The sequence below is a fragment of the Pholcus phalangioides genome, unplaced genomic scaffold (assembly GCF_987345545.1).
Source record: "Pholcus phalangioides strain wild (caught in Gottingen) unplaced genomic scaffold, Ppha-v1.0 ptg000015l_1, whole genome shotgun sequence".
In the NCBI taxonomy this organism is placed as follows: Eukaryota; Metazoa; Arthropoda; class Arachnida; order Araneae; family Pholcidae; genus Pholcus; species Pholcus phalangioides.
Window position 1 is genome coordinate 4,096,696 of NW_028301608.1, and position 22,749 is coordinate 4,119,444.

The 22,749-nt window shown below is 38.7% G+C and overlaps 1 protein-coding gene across 1 annotated transcript in view; it reads right to left on the minus strand.

The window, feature by feature from the left end:
- Positions 1–17,904, minus strand: part of LOC149075277 (sodium/glucose cotransporter 4-like) — a 37,375-nt gene extending 19,471 nt beyond the window's left edge. The window contains exons 1-8 of the mRNA XM_089242606.1: positions 17,600–17,904; positions 11,876–11,947; positions 8,202–8,306; positions 5,470–5,529; positions 3,769–3,873; positions 2,816–2,921; positions 693–773; positions 371–591 (exon numbers count right to left, since the gene is read on the minus strand). Coding sequence (XP_089098732.1) covers positions 371–591; positions 693–773; positions 2,816–2,921; positions 3,769–3,873; positions 5,470–5,529; positions 8,202–8,306; positions 11,876–11,947; positions 17,600–17,689 — 840 coding nt within the window. The 5' untranslated portion in view covers positions 17,690–17,904. The remainder of the gene's footprint in view (positions 1–370; positions 592–692; positions 774–2,815; positions 2,922–3,768; positions 3,874–5,469; positions 5,530–8,201; positions 8,307–11,875; positions 11,948–17,599) is intronic.
- Positions 17,905–22,749: the final 4,845 nt, after the last annotated feature.

Here is a 22,749-nt window from a genome sequence, read left to right on the forward strand (position 1 = left end):
GAGATATTCCGCGGTTCGAGTAAGTGATCTGAAAATGTACTACGGGCCCCACAATTGCTCTGGAACTGTGCCGCTGGTCACTTGAACGACCCTCGGCATATTTTCAGATCACTTAATCGATCTGCTAATGTGCCGTTCAGTTCATTTTTACAAAGTTAAGTTTGAAGTTGCGGACCACTTCAGATGACTACGAGAGAAAAATTTGACTCGCGGCCATGGGTTGAGCACGTGAGCCTTAAAAGTGTGTTACTTTGAGTCAATTTTCATCTCTGATCTCAATGGATCGGTGATCATTTTAATCTTAGCTGTTGTGTCTCGGGCAAAAGAAATGCTCTGAGGCATTTAACTGAAAATCTTTCGTGTGCCTTACCTGATCCGCGCACCAGTACCAGATGGCAGAGACGTAAGACCCGAATATCATTCCGGTCCACGGCAACTCGGGATCGTTGGGTGACCTTAAAAGATTCATGAAGTTGTCCGGATGCTCACTACAGGATCTGTTTTCCGAATCGTAACCGACAAAACTCTCGTTAGGTTGCTTCCGCTTGTATTCGCTAACCAAGTTGCTATAACCACCGACTTCTACCATACCTGCAAAAAAAAAAACACACACACTTCACCCAAATACTTTGAATGAAATCGAAAACTATAAACAAGTGATGCGCAATGATGGTAAGTCCATGTACACTTACTAAGTATGCTCAAAGCAAGGGCGCCTAGTACCATGAGGATGGTTTGGACAAAATCTGTCCAGATGACAGCAGTCAGTCCCCCTTATATTGAAAAAAAAATACAGAAAACTGAGCTAAAAAACAAATTCTTTTTTCAGTCCAATAGTACTTGCTATTGGATATTAAAATGCGATAACTAAAGCCAGGTTTTCCTAGGAGCAGGTTTCTACAGCGCACGCAACGTGAAAACGCCGATTGGCCAAACAAACCTGAATTTCCGGTTTTTAACCAATCAGCACTTTCACGTTGCACACGGCGCAAAAGTTCTACTCCTAGGAAAACCCGGCTTAATATGCGATGTTCATAAACATACGCTACGTTTCCAAAATTCTGTGTCCATAGTGGAGTTTAGACATTTTCTAGAATTTCTAAAAAAATACTGGGTGAATCTTTCTGAAATTTCGGTCATGTATAACATATTATAGTGTGTACTCACCATTTCCAGTGAAAATTTAGTCACGAGTGCATTTAGGGGACCGACAAAAAACTAAATAAGGAAAAAATGTTTTTGATCAACCATGTGTGTCAGAAAAAGCTACAAATGTCTTGCAACTTTGAAAAATATTGTACTAACTTAGTGCAATACTTTTGTGCATTTTCGTAAGAAGAGCGCGCATACTGACGAAAATATAAATGCTTTCCATAAAAATTCCAATTTTTATCGCATGATTTTTGCTTATGACATGCCAAGTTTTCAATCACAGTTTACGAAATTTATAGAAAACATGACGTTATACGTGAGACGTACTGCATAGAAATTTAAATGTCAATGTGTCAAATGATTATTCAATGCGATATGAGTATTTTTAGTAAATGATTATTAATTGCGATGCGCAATAAATATAAATTTCATTTTTCTCTGATTGCCAGAAATATAGTGCAACTGATATGAAAATTCCAGCTGAATATCGTGAAAATTCAAAAAAATATAAGCGATATTGTAAGCTATAATTTCGAAACTTGCTGAAAGTAACTAAATAATAAGAAATTTTCCGCAAATTGGTATACGATTAATTTCGTTATTTGATTATTTCTATATAATAAGTCCACAGAATATGCGAATGAGCGGAAACGAGTGTCTGATGTAAGAGAAATGTTTTAGCATAACACGCGTGTATGATGCCAAAATAAACAAACTGAAGTCAAAAATGAGATAACAGCAAATAATCGTATACTTATTTGTATAGGAAAAATCTCTTATTATTCAGTTATTTTCAGCAAGTTTCGAAATTGCCGCTCACTATATATATCAGAGATATCTTTCTGAATTTCCATGACATTCAGCTGGAATTTTCATCTAAGGTGCACTACATACATGGCAATCAAATTATGAAAAATAAAATTTATATTTCTAGTACTTGCGCAAATTAATAATCATTTACTAAAAATACTCATATCTCATTGAACAAGAATTTTTCACATTTTGAATTCCTACACAGGATGTTTCATGTGCGGCGCCATTTTTTCTGTGAATTTTCGTAAAAATTGATTGAAAATTCGGCATGTTATAAGTAAAGAACGTGAGATGAAACTTGGAACTTTTATGGGAAACACTTATATTTTCTTGAATATAAGCGAGCTATTCTCACGAAAATGCACAAAAGTATTGCACAAAGTTAGTACCATATTTTTTTTCAAAGTTGCAGATCATTTACAGCTTTTTCCGATTACAATGGCTGATCAAAAACATTTTTCCATATTTAATTTTTTTTCGGTCTCCTAAATGCATTCGTGACTGAATTTTCACTTGAAATGGCGAGTATCAATATTTGTTTATACAATAAAGTTGGCCGAGGCCTATTCATGAGAATGCGGTTGAAAGTGACAGAAAAAATGGTTCACATTTTTCGAAAATATAAATGGCGTGGGTGAATCAACGGCAGTGGAGGGGAGCAAGTTCCAGTTAGCTATGGTATGCGGAAAGAAGCTAAGTTTGAAGCAGTCGGTGCAAACAGGTATACGACCGAAATTTCAGAGCAATTCGTCTAGTATTGTTTTAGAAATTCGGGAAAATGTCTAAACTCCAAATAGGATGCAGACTTTAGGAAATATAGTGTATATGATAAGTAGAAATATTTCGTCACCTGCGATAGTGAAAATTGCCGCAATGACAAGCAGAACCATAATGGAGGGATACAGGTCGAGTCTGATGGATTGGTTGATGAATATCGCTCCTGCGTATAGATCAGCCTAGAAACAAATGAGCAACATTCCTATCAGTAAAAATTTCTGTCCTTAAAAAGAAATAGGATAAGCATATTGGGGTAAATCGAGAAGTTATCTATATACTTAGATAAAAGACAACCATAAATATATTTTATGGGCAGTGTATTACATTTTAGTATGCACATATGCGTAGTTTTTATAGTTGCACTTCTAATTGGGTTGCAATATTTTAGAAATATATGGCATCCATATTTATTATGAACATCTTTTTTTTTTCGGCCACCTCGTTGGGCATTTTGCCTGCTTTTGTATCAATTTCAACGTCAACGTTCAGATGTCAATCTAGCATGCAAAAAGAACCCTTAATATTCGTGAAACTACCGATTAGAAATGGCAACCCTGTCAAAATATGAGTACGAGTGTACAACTATAATAGATCTGTTGGGGATAGGTTAGGAGTTACTCGAACAGTGCGGAAGAACGAAAGGCATATAAAGGACATTTATTTCAGTGCGCACCGATATTTTTTGCATTTACATTATATTTGTGTCGATTGCCTGTGGGTGTGATTTAATTTTACAGCTATACAAAGTTATTAAAATTGAAATTCGTGAAACCACGTAGTTGTCGAGGGAAACATGATTTCCATGATATTTATGCGTCTTGATTAATATTTTTTCCGAGTAATTCTAATTTCAAAAAGTTACGAGACTGAACGCGTGCATCAACATTCATAGTTTAGGTAAAATTGTTGATTGGTGACCGCGTGAAGAATCAATTGATTTCTTTTAAACTTTTCCGAACAAAGCAACAACTTCTGTCAAACCAGTGGAATGCCATCCAGGAATAATTAATTAGATGAAATCCGTACCGAAATCTTTGTGAAAACGTACAGCGCCAAAGCCAGTACAGAAAGGTAAACTCTAATCCTCTGGCCACCGAACCTCTTATGCAGATATTCTGGCATCGTGAAAACCTAATCAAAAATGAAATAAAATATCATGAGAAGCACCAAATTATGCACCCAAAAATAAACATATCAGCACATTCTTGCCCTGCATGTGCAAAGCAAATACGAAATAACACATTTGAATGTTTTTAAGAGTGTTTTAGGTCAGTGTTTCTCAAACTTTTTCAGCCCATGGCTCCCCTTCAGACAATATTTTCTTCTCGTGGTCCCTCCTAAACTTATACAGGGCCCCCCCCCTGCCCTCATCCCACACTGAGAACCTTTCTACTTATAGAATTGAATTTGATCAAAACTAAATTTTTTTTTTAAGATAAACAAAATTTTTATAAATAAGATCGATATCTGGAACCTTTGCTCCAGGCACGGATCCAGAAAGTGGTTGATCATCACTCCCAAAAGCCGAATTAAATGCTAAAAATAGTTCTGTGCAATTTATGGAATGATCCAACAGTTCAAGTATGCAATCAACCCCATCCCCCCCCCCCCCGCATCACCATGGGCCCTCAGCTACCATGGGCTAGAAGGGGGATTTTATGATTATCAACATCATGGGTCCCCGGGCTATATTCTGGGGTCCCATACATGACTGGAAGTAACAGCTTACGCAAGAAAATTAGCCATTATAAATTTTAAGTTTCTTTCTTTGCCAATAAATGGTGGAAGTGGCTCCACTCATTATTTTTTGTTTAAAAAAAAATCAAAGTCATCGTTAATGGGTTAAATTCGTAATTTTTACTCGAATTGTATATGAAGGCCCAGTAATTTGCATAATTTGTGAGAGATGATAATTATAACTGTAAATATAAGTATCATGGCAAGTATCTATCTCGTTGGACATTTTTTTTTTGGTCAGTGAAATTTCAATTCACTGCAGATTTGGTACAGTCTTTTTTTTCCCCTTACCTAAAGGCAGTTTTTAAAGAATGATTGGCGATTTTCTAACACTTGGTGACTTTTTGGTGGCATTTGGCAAAATCCCGTACTTCAAATATAAATTTTTCTCCTTTTTCTTTGTGAAATATCGTCACCCGAGACGAAGATGACTACTAATAAAATAGAAAGACCACTTTTATAACGGCCAACACCGTACCATTAAAAATTAAAGGTAATGTTAAAAGTTAAAGGAGACTTTGGATAGCCATGTTGCTGAAATCAACGTACAAATGAATGAACGCCAGAACTTTGCCACTGGACTTATCCCGTTGCCGAGATCTCTTCCAGCCCAGCTTCGTGGCAGAGTCTGGAACAGAAATCAACGTACAATCAATTTGGAGCCTCTAAATGGTTAACACCTGTACCATCGATGTCTTGTTAAAAGCAAGTTTCTTTTCTTGCAAAAATATTAAAAAAATATTTTTTTAACCAAAATTTGAAGAAGTAATTTCACTCCTTAAAAAGAATTTGGAAGAGTAAAAATGAATTTCGATGCGTGAGATACTCATCTAGACGCGTATTGGCGAACACTGATTGAAAATATTTGGTGGTGAATATTTATGTATTTTTGGCTTGGATTCAACACCTCTCAGAATTTTCTTTTTAAATTTCCGAAATTAAGAAATATAGCGCAGCAAAATAATAATTATTATACGTACAACCACTTACCCCGGAAGCCAGATAAACCGGAACAAAGAACCATCCGAGCAATAAAAGGATGAAAGCAGCCTAAAATATAAATATTTATACTTAATGCAATATACTGCACATTTACATAGACACTATACCTGTGGTGTATTTAAAGTTCGGGGGGTGCTAAGCGGGCTAAAGCCCAAGACAAAAATTTCGAAAGGGGCGGCAAGTTTGAGGAATGAATCGTCAAGAAAATTAATGTAGAAGAGAGAAGGGTGAAAAATCACACAAACGCTTCTACCAAGAAATTAAGGAACTAAAAAGAAATCAAGGGGGAACCCTGGGGTTCCGTGACAGCTTTTTTAGGGTTCCGCATGGTCAATGGAAGCGGAACCCTTAAAAATTCTGGAACCTGGAGAGCTTTCAAAGAAGAAAATTTTCTTGTTACTGATACTCGCAAAGCTGTTCCATGTTTTGAATTTTAACGAGATACTGTCATTCAAAAAAAATCCAGACCACTTGGATGACTAACCTGGAGAAAGTGCAAACATATGAGTGACCAAAGCAGAGTGCAAGTAGGGACGTCTTAATGCATAGGACCTACAAACAAGGGCACGGCCCGGGGCCTCATAGAAATGAGATCCGGTTAAAATTTTCGAGAGTAAGTGTGTTGTAAATTGGTAGGGACAAGAATTTTTAGCTAGATAGGGCCCCAAAAATATCACTTTTTTGAGGGAGGCAACCCCCCCCCCCCCCCGATGCTCTTCAGAAGGTCCTGTGCGTAAGTATATGGGAGACTAAAAAAATGGCCTGGTGAGCGAGGGACGAAAACAGTGACTTATATAGAGTGTGAAAGCACGTGAACGATCAAAAAAGGGTGACTTTTAGACACATAGGCATATTTACGTGTGGGAGGCTAAGCACAGGCTATAGCCCAGGGTTGGCTAATTTGGAGGAATAAGTAGTCAAGGAAACTAAATTAGAATGGGTGAAGGGCGGCAAAATTTGTATATAGCCCACAGGCGACAAATCTATAAATTCACCTCCGGGGGGGGGGGCCGGGCCTCATCGGAGGGCCCTAAAACTATGTGACCCTTGTCAATTGCTCGAATTTTCGCGTGTGGAAACGAGGCATTTGCCCTAGCGGTCCCTGCTATTTATCTTAGCACCTGATCCCATTACCGTTGAGTGCTGCCTATGCACCCCATAATGCCCTCTGGGCCGTGCTTGGCGGGTCGAAGCGTTAAGACGGTGGTTTGGTAGTTTATTAAAGAATCAGGCAATATATATATATATATATATACACACACACACCTTCCATCTTCAATTCAGAAACAAGCAAAATTGGTGAAACGGCACTCAATGCCTGATAATCAATAAATACCCCTCGTTGAGAAGCACCGTTTTAAAAATGTATACATATTAAAAGCGGTTCTGTTTTGGTTGGAAAACAACCATTGTTCATTTTTGGTGAAGTGGTGCCATCTGTAGTAAACGTATGTAAAGATCACAAATAGCCATAGATGCGCGCGCATGTGTCCTCTTGTCCAAGCTTCGGAATTCATGATAACTTTCAACGCTTTGTTTTCCATGTCGAATACGTAAATAAAAAATACATAATATCGTTACATTGGAAAAACCCAGCTGTCATATATGAAATATTCTAAACATCACCCTGCTTAAAAAATCCGCTGAACTGAATAAAATTTATTATTTCGGTGGTTCTTTATATCTGTGCCGAATGACAAAATAACATGCTGCCCTATACGCATATGAAGAGTGTTTTTTCTGCGCAGCAAAAACTTACGGAAGCACGTTCTCAGATTCTAAACGTTCATGTTTTGTAAACTTATTCACCATGAAAAAAACGGTTCCTTTCCCAGATACTTTTGTCTATGACCAATAAACGGGTAAAAATAAAATGTTATCAGCAAAAATATGCCTTTTAGGAAATAATAAAAATAAATAAATACGGTACAGCCTTATATTAAATGTAAGAAACATCATCGAACTGAAATCTCTGCTGTCACCTTATCAAATGAAAACACAACCGTTATAATTTATTTTTCGAATGATATTGGTGGCCGGTTCTTGATTAATGGGTCGCATTGAAAAAAATATGATATGACATTACTGAATATTTTATAAGCAATAATATTTGTTAAATTATTATGTGTGCTTCGACATTTTAACTATTGCTGTTTGAGTGTAGTAAAATAATATCACTTAAAATTTGTAAAGTCCAAGTCCACCTTTTCTCTTAGTAATTGCGATTGAAAAGAATGCAGACCAGAATCTAACTGTTTCACAATTACAAAAATTCTCCACATTTTATAAGGTAGCCTGTCATTCCACACAGATATCGAAATTCTGTACGCATGCAAATAGTTCTGTGCAGATGATATAAAGAATAATGTGTTTCCTATCTGGAAAAAAAAGTTAGAGGGACACATTTCACGTTGGGATAACTTTTTTCTTATCCCTGTCAGCATCTCGGTGCTCATCATGCCCCCCCCCCCCTTAAGACAGATTTTAAACTTCAGTAGACCACCTCTATGCCATGAATCAGTGGAGGTCGGCTCATTGGTATTTATCATGAGTGTCACAGCTCTTTTGGCCTCAGGGTTAAGAATACTGATCGAGGCCGGGAAACAACTCACGCGTTACTTACTTACGTTGACATTGAGATAACATATATATTGGGGTTCCGGATCCACTGTAGTAGTGGCCCATACCCCCTTCATCATTATCCGCCACCGCTTACTTACGTTAAGTTCAAAACCGGCGATTCCGACTCCAGAAGTGGCTCCCGAACCAGCGAGACCAATGAAGTGGCCGCTACCAATGTTGCTGGCGAACAGAGAAGCACCAACCTACGGAGAAGATTAAAATTTATTTAAATCAAAATGGAATTCATATTAAAATCAATTTGTTATATCTGATATGCACCTCATGTGATAGGAACATCGCATGAAAAGCAAAGAATCAATTTTAGTCAAATGTGTAAAGAGTTAATTTGCATCGCTTTATAAGGATGATCAAAAAATACAGGTACAGCAAAAAATAATTTATAACTTTTTTCAAAGTATCTTTCCTTATATGAGATGCAATGGTCGCTTCGTTCAATCCCCCTTTTCATAGCACAAGTAGAGAAAGTTTTTCCTGGAAGCTGCCTCTCATGAATCAAAAAATAACTGATAGATAATTCTCCCATGGAGCTTCTCCTCTAACGTCGGAAACAGTCAGAAATCGCATGGTACGGACTGTAGGGGGTTGTTGCATAACTTTAATATATTGCATTTACATATTATGTTTCAGTTATGAAAGGTTTGTGACAACACGCATCGAAGAAACGTCGTGAACCGATAAAAATTTCATCTGCGTAGGGTTCACTGAAGCAGCTTCCAGAAAAAACCTTCTCTACTTGCTTTGAAAAATGGAATGAACGGTGGCAACACTGCGTATCATCTGAGGGAACATACTTTGAAAAAGAATAAATTATTTTTTGCTACACCTATATTTCTTGATTTTTCATGATTTTACTCTAAGCTTTAATGGAGCACACCTTGCTGAAGTTATTTTTGACGTGAAAACGTGTTTAAAATCAATGCCGGTTATGGAAGGGGGGGGGGCAATTGCACCCGAATGAGCGACAGTTTCTGTCGAAGTAATTTCAAACTTCAATAACTCAGCTAAAAATTGAAATAGCACCGCCATCTTGGTCTCGTTTTAAGGAGAAAGGATGAAAGTTTGTGCCAGAACCATTTTGATATTTGTGGTAGCCATACGTCGCGAACTGCGCCCCCATCAATTACAAATACAACGCCACAACAGGCGAAATGCCCAAGGAGGTGGCTGAGAACTCACAATTTTCTACTTTCCGGATTCGACACGTATCCATAAACGGGAGATCATATCTCAGAGACTAATTATCCGATTCAAGTGAACCAGGCTATTTTATAAGAGATTCTAACCAGTGGGCTGTTTTGAAAAAAGGGCACCCAACAGTATATAGGGAGTCATGATGATTCACACAAAATAATAATAATAATAGGGGGAGGGTTATGGCCCACAAGTGAATATTTTTTCTTTTATGGAAGAAATGTGAAAGGTTGGGATGCGGGCAAAAGCCCCACCAAACTAGTTAACCAGTTAAGTTAAAGTAACTTTGTATTTGTGGTCACCCTGTCCTAGAAACCTCAATTAGCGAGAGAAAGTTGTTGCCCTGTCTCTCCTGAGGCCAACAGAAAAAAAAAATCCATGTTTCCAAATACAATATCCGCTGAGATATTTGAATTTTAAAAAAGTCTCTGAAAAGATGTTAAAGAACAGCATAATGAGCTTTTTTCCGTTAGTTTGTGCCGTTCTTTCCCTCATTTTCAGTGATTTTCGAATTCAAATATCTAAACGAATATTACACTCAGAAACATGGAATTTTTTGTTGCCCTCAGGAGAGACAGAGAAAAAAATTTCTCTAAATTGGATTTTTAGGACAAGGTGACTAAACAAAAAGCAGCTTTTTTAATTTCAATAACAAAACAATCCCTTGCAATATGCATGCCGTGTATCTGGAATCTATAATTTGGATAGGTTTCCTAATTGGAAGCGAATGCCTCCATGATTAATGGTTCACCGCTAATTTGCGGCTAGGATTTAAGGAAGGCATCATCACCCTGTCGACCAGTGGTTCTCAACCTTTTTCAAGCCTGTGGCCCGGTTTCATTCATTTTTGTGAGTCGAAGGCCCGGTCAAACCACGTCCAACGGAAAATGAATGAGGAAAAATGAAACAGCTAATCACTCGCGGCCCGGTATGAATGATATCAGGGCCCGGCCGTTGAGGAAACACTGCTGTAGACAACGTAAGCACGATCGAATAACTCAGCCGGCATCTGACGAACTCTGGGTCGAGCATGGATGTGGATTACGATTTTTTTTAAACATATCTGAAGCATCTAAATTTAGAAGCTAAGATCCCCTTCATAGCATTTTATAATACAGAAAATTAAATTTAATTTCAATATTTACTATACTACGCACGATTGAGGTTTTCTCGAAAATAACTGTGTGGCAGACACTGCCTATTTTTTCTTTCCTTTTTTTTTAAAAACAAGTTCTCAGTTGATGGAATTTCGCTTCACATTATTAGAGCCACATACTCATCGATGCAAAAATTTTATGAATTTATTTTAAGCATAATTAATCATTTAACGAGTATAATCACAAACGAGAATAACATTTTACATTTGTGCCACAAGCTTCTGAAGAAATTACAATACGATAAAACTTCGGGGAAAACGACAAAGTTCATCGATCCTGCTCGGAGAATGTGCCTGGCTATTATTAGAGCACGAACTCGATCATCCGATTCCTTCATAGATAGGCGTACATTTTAGGATATGATGTATGAATCAGTTATAACCAGAAGCAGGCAGTTGATATTGCTCATTGATATCGCTCAAAACTTTGGCCATATCATGGACGTTGTACTTTACGGATTCCCGTCTCGAGGACAATCTTATTTACATTGAAGTTTCGCTCTCTCATTGGATGACCTATTTCTGCATGTAAATGAATGTACATTCTCTTATATTTGATCTCTTTCGAGAGAAGTACGTCATTGACTTATCTTGGACCTATTGGTAATCCATCGCCACAAAATCAAAACGTGAGCGACGCCTGCCTTTCTTTTCATAAATTTATCGAGTTTATGTGCAGTGTTGATTAGAGGAGGATTTATAGTTTTGCCGCCCTTTTACCCATTCTAGTATAATTTTTTTGACCACTCACTTCTCAAATTTGCGCCCGCTTTGCCCCTACGTAACCATGCCTCTGCCTCTAAGTCACTTTTGTGGTCGCTCATGTGCTTTCACTCTTTTAATCACTGACACGCTTTCACACTCTTTAGATTACTATTTTAGTCACTGACATGATTTCACACCCCCCCCCCCCCTCTAGATCACATTTTTAGTGATTGACATGCTTTAGCGTGATTTTATTAAAGCATGATTGACATGCTTTAATAATCTCTAGATAACTCTTTTGGTCACTGCCATGCTTTCAAACACTCTAACTCACGTGATTTCACCTTTCTACGTATTCTTTTAGTCACTCATTGACCTGGCTCCTCGCTGCCTAAGCAGAAGTGAATTTGTGGTTTGTCGCTGTTCCCCATTGTGTAATCTATTTTCTTGACCACCCATTCCTCAAATTTGACGCCCTGGGTTATAGCATGCTTGGCACCTCTGTAAATATGTCTCTGATGTTGGTTACGACACTCCCTGACTCCTCGCAACTAAACCGGTAGAGTAAAAAAAACCGGCACCTGATCAAAACCTACTAGATAATTTTCAGTGGGTGTTGACCTGATTCAGAGAATGCATTGTATTTCCTTTCGGATTCATAATAAATGATGATAATAATTGTGGTCACAAGAGACTTACCGGAATCCAGTGCATGTTTCTGCTGGCTAAGAAATAGCCGCTTATACTGTCTCGCCTGCTCCGGATCGATGACTTCATACAAAGGGCGAGAGAAAGAAAAACCAGTTACAAATCCGTGAGAGAAAAAAATACATCAAAAATTAAATATCTTACACTGGTATTAGTATACAAAATGAGTCTACAGGGTATTTCAGAAATGCGTGAACATTTCGTGAATTCAATCATCTTGCTACTTAAGATGTTGGTTCAGAAACTCCAAAATTCCGCAACTCAAAATAAAAGACATTTTCAGGAAAAAACTAAAAACAGTGGGAAAAATATAAAATACATTATATACCCATAAGAAAATACGGTTGTCTTCAGCTAAGTATGGGTAGCTTCTCGATTCATCCCATTATAGACATTGTATTTTTTTTTAAATATTAGTTGAAGAAGCGTTCACGACATCCGATGGCAAGCTATTCCATCTACTCACAGCCCTGTTGGAGGGAAAGTCCCTGCGACACTATAACCTACTTCACCAAACACCAACTCTGGCCATGTCGCAATAACGCAATTTACTGCCATCAATGAGTTTTGGAATTGAAGTCACCATCTATTGGTGGTCGCCTCAAGCTCGTTAGAAAAAATACTTTGAACGTGGTTTGCACTTGGGACCGTGACGGCAACCTTCACGGCGGTAGACGAGCATCTTGACACAGCGACACTCGCGTGCGATACTACAACCTAAAATTGTCAATAAGTTATTTGTTAATAATTGGAATAGCTTACTCCCGGAGGTAGTAAATTGTAACACAATTGGCACGTTTAAAAAGAAATACGATAAACGTGTTGGGGTAAATCGAAAAGCTATTCATACTTAGAATAAGACAACCATAAGTATTCTTATGGGCATTGTATAATATTTTATCATGTGTATATATTGTTTATAATTTGTGTTAACTGCATTTTTAATTGGATTACTGTATTTTTGAAATATATGACATCCATATTTTTATGGGCATCTTTTTCTCAGCCTCGTTGAGCGTTTTGCCTGTTGTGGCGTTGTTTTTGTATTTGTATTGTCACTTACTAAACGATACAAGTGTCTGTCCCCTTGTCGAAGCAGTCGATTGACGGTATATTAATAACTCATGGTCCATCCTATACATCCCATTGAAAATTTTTGAACACTTCGATCATATTCCCGTAACCACCTACGCGTTCTTCCAATGTAAATATATTCAAGAAATCGAGTCTTTCTTCATAGCTTAAGCCACGCGTGTCTCTTCTCTGCACCCCTTCAACCAAGTCTATGTCCCTCTGTAAGTATGGTCTCCAAAACCTGACGGCACACTCCAATCCAGGACTAACTGACCCTCGGAAAAGGATCACTTTTTAAGAAAATTCGAAGAGCCCTTTTTGCGAGTGATACTGAGCACTCTATATTAGATTTTTTTGACCACCGCTGAACAATGTTCACAAAACATAAGCCGGTGGTCAGTTGCATACCTAGTTGTATCCGGAATAATGTTACTGTTGTGGTAAATGTACTAAATCCATTTTGGTGAATTTTACGAATTTATCACATTTACCGGTGATTTTATTGAATTTACTAAACATTTTGCTCAAACTTCAGTCTAGGATTGATGGATTCCATCGTTCATGTTGATTATGTTTAAAAATGCTGATAAATGAGAAGAAAGCTAACATTAAAAGACATAATAATTTATACGTTTTCATCCTTATAACATTTATTTTACTTTAATATTTATGGCAAAATATATGTGTATCAGGTACGGGAGATACTACTAAACCATACTTGCCTCTCGTTCACATTCTTCGGCGAAGTTTTACGGGAGATACGATAAATGGTTGAATTTAATTGATATCTCGGCATAATTTTTTTCCATATTTATCAAACCTACCTATTTCATTCGGGAATTATGCATAATCATCGGCAATAGCAGATGAAAGTCGATCGAGGTCAAAAGAAAATATTGGGCCGCTTAAATTGGAAAAAAGTGTGAAGTTTGAGATTTTCGGGGCCCCTTTAGAAGTCGGGGCCCCGGACACTCACCCGGTGGCCCGGAGTTAAATGCGCATCTGATCATCGGTAAAAGTGATGAATGTACGAAAATGTATCAAACTTATATCTCCTCCTAACCACATCATGGCCCGCCGCTTTGTCTCAACGAAGATATATGGGCAGGTGGTCGCCCATGCTTTAAAAATATCAAAGTTACTGAGACAATGGGGTTTATTCATAATAACCGGCGATTCCATTCGTGTGCATCATTTTCATTTTACTCTATTTTTTTTTAAATAGGGAAATCTATTTTCGTGGAGGTCAAATAACAACTGAATGAATCGTTTCATCGATGAGGAAGAAGAAGAACTCACATCGCTTTATTTAAATTCATCTCGATACTTGCTCGATGAAGTTGACTTGAATGGCGGACATGAATCTTTCGTCGATTCGCTTTCACGGGGAAAAACTTCCGCTATCACCCCGCGTTACGATAGATCAGATCATGTTGGAGGCGATGTTTCTTCAAGGAACATCGTCTTCCTCTTCGAACGGCGTTGGCTGCTGGCATCGACTGTTTAATGCATTCCGGGTGCTTCCTACTACTCTTTCTGCTCAGCGATTTCTAAGGGCATGTCGATGATAACCATCGCAATGTTTCCGAGAACACTTTCAGGGCTCTAGAACACGATAGCATTCATCGATGGCATCACCAGAATAACACGAGACAAGCAGAACTCTGACAACGTAATTTGTTGGGGTCACACAAAGCACGTGTGTTCCGTGCGCATTTACCAATTCATTAGAAATAATCATCAGAGCAATCACCGACATGAAGAGAACATTGAGAGGGGCCAAAAAAGTTGTCAATCGTTCCGTATATTCGGGACTTCAACCTGATCGTAGGAAAGGGGTTTCATTATTTTTCATTGACTATTGAGGGGGTTCGGCCCCCCCTCACAAAATTCATTGCGGGGGCGCTCAAAGGGCTCAGCCCCCCCCCCCCGGTTCCGTATGTCCCAGAAGAATAGAGAGAGAGAGAGAGAGGGAGAGTTGTTACTTTCTCACCAAAGCACTATATCACATCAATGAAAGAGACGTTCTGGATATTAATGCAGAAATGAACCATGAACTTTGGGTTTATGAACTTCACAAATCGCCTTTGAAAATAAAATTTTATTGCCTCCACCGGGAAACGAACCCTGGATCTCTTGCAATCCAGACAAGCGCATCGACAAAAATACCACACAGATGCAAGCCCTAATTTTTCATCATTTGTGACCAAATATGCTACAAAACGAGGGCCACGCATATGCACACGCCCTATTCCGACCTGTACCCATTTGTTAGAAATTCCTGAGGAATATGGACGTGGTGTGTGAGCAATTTAGTTGTAGTAGTAGTCGACCTAAGACGGCCATCATGCAGTCGTACAGTCATAATGATGTGGAAACCAAACATCTGAATAATAATGATGTGAAGTGATGTATAAATGTGCCGCGGGCCGTTTGGGCGATCTGAAAATGTACCACGGACCCCTTGAGTGACCTGGGAATGTGCCGCTTAGTTCATTTTTACGAAATTAGATTTGAGGTCACGGGTCACATCAATGATACGTCACCTTACGAATTTTTCGGCTGATGAGGAATTTTTTAAAGGTTTTTCCTCTCCTCGTCTAACCGAATACGCGGATTCGGCTCACGAACATTTTAGTTGATACGGATACATGAGCTGACATAAAACAGCCGCGTTGTGAGCTGAATTCTCGCGTGAATAAAAATGAATCAGAAAATGAGTTTCACCGTCACTCGAGTCAGATTAATTTATTTCCATCTGAGAATCGCTTTCCCGATGCACCTCCATTTCTGTTTCAGAAAAATTTTGAGTCATTTCATGTAAAATGATCGATTGAACTACAGAAAATGCATTTAAAAAAGGCTATAGATTTGAATGGTTTTAGAGCACACTGTAAGTAACACTTGGCATCAAACTGAACAGTCTGAACATTCCACAGGAGCTCATCTTATCCATATGCATGCATGAGATAGAGAAAAGGGTTGACCAAATCATACATTGGGAACCACTTACGATCCCGATTGGGTTACCGTCGTGTAAAATAAAAGGGGTTAGGTGTTTCTGATCTCGCTATAAATTCTCCTCATTCGATTGTGGAGTTGATTTTCTCAACCTACGGTTTTTGTTTTTCCTACAGGGCTTTCAGGGACCTCAAGGTGACGTCTTCAAAAAGTTTCGAAAAAATTACCACTGATTCTACTCATTTAAATGTGTACAAAAATATAAAAAAATCCGGTGGAATTATTATTGGTGACGCAAAAAATGTAAATACATTAATATTTTGATTGCCAATGGATGTCAAGAATGAATTTAAAAATCCCACAACCCTCTTAGAACAGTGATTCCCAACGTGGTCGTTAGCGCCCCCTAGGGGTGATGGAATGTTTCAGGGGGGCGGTAGAAGTTACATAGGATCCTATGGGTTAGATTTTGGGGGGGGGCGATGGGAGAAAAACATTTCTGAAGAGGGGGTGATGGGACAAAAAAGGTTTGGAGGTTTGGAAACTATGCCTTAGAGCGTTAAAGTGGCATCATTCAAACAACACAATCACGATCAAGTACAGCACAGACAAAGAAAAAGGGGGGAAAGAAAGTAAATAACTAGTTTTCTATATATAGAACAGAGGGGCTGGAGGAAAGAAGGGAAAAGAAAGAAAGAACACAAGGTTTTTTTTTATTATTATAGATATTGCCAAGAAACGCAAGAGGTGATACGTAGCCAACTGTTCTTATTTCTTATAACTTTTTTGCGGTTTCAATAATTGCGTTTCGCCGCTAATTGTTTTGTTTTTATGTGTTTCTGGATGAGATGTACTTTTTTCATAATTTTTTAAGGACGACGCCTTGAGGCCCTTAGCTTAAAAAATATATCCGTTGTGGTGGTCGAGTGGTCATAGTGAAGGACTCGCACTGCGAGGACCCAGGTTCGAACCCCGTCGTTGGTGGCCAGCTTTGGATTTCTGTGGTTCCCAACTTCAAGGTGCGAATGAGAGCCAATCTCCCTGTTAAAAAGTCTCGCCACAGAGAACAACAGGCCTACAACGATATAGTTATTCAATCGTTATACTTCACTTATAGTTTGGAAAACTGATGGCAGATAGCAGCACTAAAACAAGCACTGCGCGGAAACAAACTTCACTTTAGGTTTACAACACTCACAGCTTCCAGCACGGATCGTCTCCTTCAACCACCTGCTAAAATCTCTTCATTGAGACAGAGCTGTGGGCCATGATCTGTTTAGGAGGAGGAGGACCCTTCCCTCTTGTCTTATGGAAATTATTTTTAAATTTAGAGAGAAGTAAATCATTTTCGATACAAACATATTGGGAATCGCTCTTCGGTTAACGAATGTGATTCCAGAACGAATTGTCTTCGTTGGCCAAGGCTAAAAAAAAAACCACCTATAGCCAAGGTTCCAAAGTACTGTACTGGAGAAATATTCATATCGATTTAGGTTCGTTGAAAATGTCTCGTGACCCTCAAACGAATGATGCATGAAATACACCTTTTCAACTCAATGATAATTACCCTCAGGCACTACCAAAATTAAACGCAGGAAATTATAATGATTTATGAACGTTGAAAGATCAATAATTAATGGTATAATGAATCCTTATAAAGGTAATGAATATATCACGTACCCATATTCCGACTCCAATGATTAGCGAGAAATACAGGCCGATGACCACAGCATCTTCCCAGAACAGTTCTGTATTCCACAGCTTACCCATTTCCAGTGGTCTGTACAAGGTGGAATTCCGTATAAATAGGTGGTGACGCCGCGTGAGAACCTACTCCCAACCTCCAAAACGTATTTTAAAGGCACTTCAAACTACTCTTCTTCTAATTTGATCATTTCATTATAACCAATATTTTTTCAAGATTTCTACTAGGGATGGACTAGATTCTTTGTGTGGATGGAAGTGAAGTCCAGACGACGTTCTGACTGAGATAGAGAGAGGGGGGGGGCGGAAAAAAAGCCGTCCATAGCACTACTACGTTCACGAAAAAGATGATTATTTTGATTTCGAGGTAACATAGTTCAAGGTCTATTTTTTTCCGCTAGTCCAGTGTTGGGTAAATAAACAAAAAGGGACTATCGCGGCTGATATTACGAAATGATTATGCAAGAGCGAAAAAACATACAATATATATATAACTGATAATAGTGACGATTATTCATGCGAACTATATATTCTCGCGAATCATGACCGAATAGAATGATACAGTGAAACTTCGGTATAAAACGATACTCTACGGACTAAAAGAAAATCGATAGAGGGGGTTATCGTTTTATCGAGAGGTATAGCATTATATCATCAGGCGCCACCAAATTTATGCCGTTTTTGGCTCCTCTTCTTAATTGTCGTTGCAAATCTGTCTATATCAGGCAACTTCAACCTGTTGCTCGCGAGCACCCCGGTGCTCCCTGAAGCACCCAGAGTGCTCGAAGCTCCTGTCCAATTTAGTGGTCGCGAGCATTTCATCAACGTTCCAATCAAATACCTTGTTCAAATTGCATTCGAGGATTAAAAATCTTCCTGGTTTTACATCCATACATACGGTCAAACTTGGCGTAAGGGTGCTCTTCTTTCGATGATGGGTAGAGCCAGTGCTCGCGACTAGAAAAAGGTTGAAGACCTCTGGTCTGTATATAGAATTGATTTTCAATATGTCTTTACCTGTCTGTGTGTATGTTCTCCACGCAAATCTGCAATCATAGATCGATCGTCACCGAATATAGCCAACACGGGACCCGACTTGAACGACAGGCTACTTTGAAAGTTCGTCAGAGCTGGGAAAATTCCCGAAATGGACAAAAAAAATGTCAAACAACAATGGTTCTGGGGCCTCAACAATGACTTACAGAATGCTTACTTTGGTTGTCGTGCTTCCCTCTAAAGGTCGAAACACACTCCCAGACTGAGTGCGTACATGTAATCTCGTGTGTTATTTTCAGTGCTGTCATCTATATTTCAGAAGTGTAATGATTGAATATTCGTACCATTGCAGGCTATTTATCTCTGTGGCGAGACTTTTCAACTGGGAAATCGGCTCGCATTCGTGCCTCGAAGTTGGGAACAACAGAAAACCAACTTCAGCCGCCCACAACTGTGGAGACGGTGGGGTTCGAATCCGAGTCCTATGATACACTCAACCACCACTGCGGCTTTAGTACAAATGACGGGATACCAAGCGAAGATGATAAATGATATTGATCCCCATTTTGGTATCCAGTCGTTTGCACTTTGTATGGGTGCTCGTCCCACGTTTCGTTCATATTTGTGGACATCGCGCTTTCAGATCGTTTCCAATCAGTCATCCTGCGGTGTACAAAACAACTACATAGCGGGGGGTCCTTTCAAACCGAGCACAACTCTGGTCTATCGCCATGTGCATTTACTATCGACTGTGAAGTGTCCGATTTTCAAATTGTGAGTGAAGTGTAATGATTGATTATTTGCACATTTGTATATTCAATGATTTATGTCAATAAATATGTAAAGTAAGAGGTGGTGCCTCTTTCATTTTATCGCTATTAAGACGGCAGTAGGGGACACATTTTTCTGGATAAATGTTCAAAATTTGTTTCAGTTCCGTGAAACAGCTCATTATTATCAAGGGTTCCACGGGACAGCCTTGTAACTATCAACAGTTTCGCGAGTTAATTTGGTTCCTGTTAATTTGGGGAAATGAATGGGTGAAGGGAGGCAAAATTATTATTTCTCTTCCGGAAGAGCGTGCCTGTGTGAACAAAGCCCTATAATTGGTGGGCTCGAAATTCATGTGTCCCTTGTCAATTGTTCGAATTTCCGCTTGGAAAAAGGAGGCATTTGTCCAAGCGACACCTGTTATTTACCATAGCACCTGATTCATTATCACAAAAGAAGTTCCCCTCCCCACGGACCGTGCCTCTCTGGAGGGCCCATGCATTAATCTCTTTCTTCTTTATTCAGAAAAAAACAAAATGGGTGAAACAACACTAAACGCCTGATAACAAATAAATACCGTCAGTTGAAAAAGTACCCTTATAAAGAATGAACACATATTAAAAGCGATTCTTTTTTTTAGTTGGGAAAGAACTGTTGTTCATTGCTGTTGTATATGCACCATCTGTTGTAAACATATGTAAGGAACATAGTCGAAGATGCGCCGACATGCGTCTTCATATCTAAGGATTTTCTGGTTACCCTACTTCAACGTTTCTCCCTCATATATATATTTAGTAAGTAAATAATAAATTAATGAAAGAAAGAGCGTTGTCCGTTAGTTTATGCTGTTTTTTCCCCAACTTTTCTCCATTTTTCAAATTTAACTATCTCATCGAATATTGCAATTAAAAATACGGATTTTTTTTTTGGCCTCAGGAGAGACAGGGCAACAACTTCCGCTAATTGAGTTTATTAGGACCGGGTATCCATGTATAAAAATTTAGATTTGTCTATTTTGTGGCGCACTGTATTTTCACTCTCAAACTGGTAGAGGGTGATTTTTGAATACATTTTGAACATTTTCTAAATTGGAATCATACTTCTACAACGAATGGTTGATGAGATGAAGGCCGAATCAGAACTTACAAGACATCATATTCATAAAAGAAACATCATTGAACTATAATTCCTGCTGCCATCTACCAAATAAAAACACAATCGTTATAATTTTCCGATTAAAATTGGTGATCGGTTCTCGATTAATGTGTAGCATAAAAAAAACATGGATGATATAAAATATTTTACAAGTAATAATATTAGTTAAATTAACTAATTTACCTCGGAATTTTAACAGTTGTTTGTGTTATAAAATTTTGTAAAAATTTACTGACACATATGAGAGACAGTTCTCTCCATGTGATAACACTCCTCCTCAGCTTATTGCCAGTGTTGACAGAGAAGTTCAAGTATTCTTTAGAGATATTCCCCCAGAACAACCCTCTGCTTTATTTCCTACGAACACTGAAGAAGTGACAAACATTATCAAAAACCTCAAAAAGAAAAAAGCACCTGGTCAGGACACCATCACCAACAACACTATCAAGAATCTCCCCGAAAATATGGTTCGCCAGCTGGTCAACATATTCAACGAATTACTTCGTACAAACCACTTTCCGGCAGAATGGAAACTCGCTAAAGTTAAGGTCATCCCCAAAGCTGGACATGACCTACACTATCCACAGAATTGGCGCCCAATCTCACTTCTCAGTTCATTAGGGAAACTTTATGAGAGAGTGGTAGCCATCAGACTACACAAATTTGTAGAGGACAATAACATTATCGGTCCAGAGCAGCACGGTTTCCGCAGCAAGCACTCGACCACCACTCAATTATTGCGGTTCGTAGAACGAATTCAAGAAGCCAAAATTTATAAAGACACTGCAGCAGTAGCCTTTTTCGATTTAAAGAAATCTTTTGATAAAGTTTGGCACAATGGGCTGCTGTTTAAGATGATTCGCATGGGAATGCCGTATAACATCATCAAATTTGTGAGCAATTATCTCGACTCGCGCTCTTTCCGAGTACAGATAAATGACTCAATATCTAATTCTAGACAGATTCGTTCATCAATAGCTCAGGGAAGTGTGTTAGGTCCCATCCTACACAATTTTCATATGAATGACTTCTCAGTTGCCCCTAAGGGTTTCACCGCTCTTTATGCCGACGATAGTGCCCTTTGTTGCACAGATAAGGACCCTGGCAAGGCCCTTTCAAACTTGCAAGAAATGGTAAGATTGGTCGAGCGCTGGTGTGTGCGAACCCGTGTTGAACTGAATGCAGATAAAACCAAATTCATGTGATTCACTAACAAGTACTCATTACCACAACAAGCACACATAGAATTACAAGGAGTTATAATCAACTCAGTCATTCACAATAAATATTTGGGGGTGATAATGGAAAAGAGATTCAGTTTCTCCCGGCAGTGTGTTGATGCCATCCGTAGGGCGACCGTGGCCTCGGCCATGCTCAACAGACTAAGCCACAGGCACTCAAGTCTCTCAATTCGAATTAAAATTATTCTATATAAGATGGCAATTAGACCGATTCTTCTGCATGCTGCGCATGTCTGGCTGTTTTCCAAGAAAATGAATATCATCGCTCTGGAGAGATTTCAGAACAAGATTGTGAGGCACTACACCGGACTACCTTGGTTCGTTAGAAACGTTAATATCAGACGTGATTCTGGAGTAGCTGATGTAACGTGATATGCAAAGAAACTGGCAAAGAACTTATTTGATAAATTGAACGATTCTGAATTTCCACACCTTGCGGAGATTTCATCATACGACAGTAGACACAAAGCACGATTAAAAAGACCAACAAATTTTCTACACATGACTCGACCTATGTTGCCAGGTCTATGAAGATTTGAAAACTTTTGAAAGAAGAAAAAAAAACCCTTGGGTCTCAGGTGAACCTACGTCTTCACCCACCTTATTAGAATCTAACTATCATTGCAAAGCGCACTACTGCACAGGAATTGGCAGAGTCATGATGAAGGGGGTTTGATGGATTATAACTATCCATTGGAACCCCGTTTCACCAATTACGGTTTTCGATACGACTTTTAATCCTTTTCAAAAAAAAAAAAAATCCACACCGAACGGATCGAACTTCCTTTGATATTGGGTAGGATAGCAAGAATGCTTGTGATAAAAATTTTTCTATTTTTGTTGACACACAAAGTTAATCACTGCTTTTGTTGTGATGTCCCTGTGATACTGAGTGTGCTGCTTTTGGACTTGCTCTCTTGGCTTTATGTTTTACTTCAGGTGTGGCGGCATTGCAAAAAACTT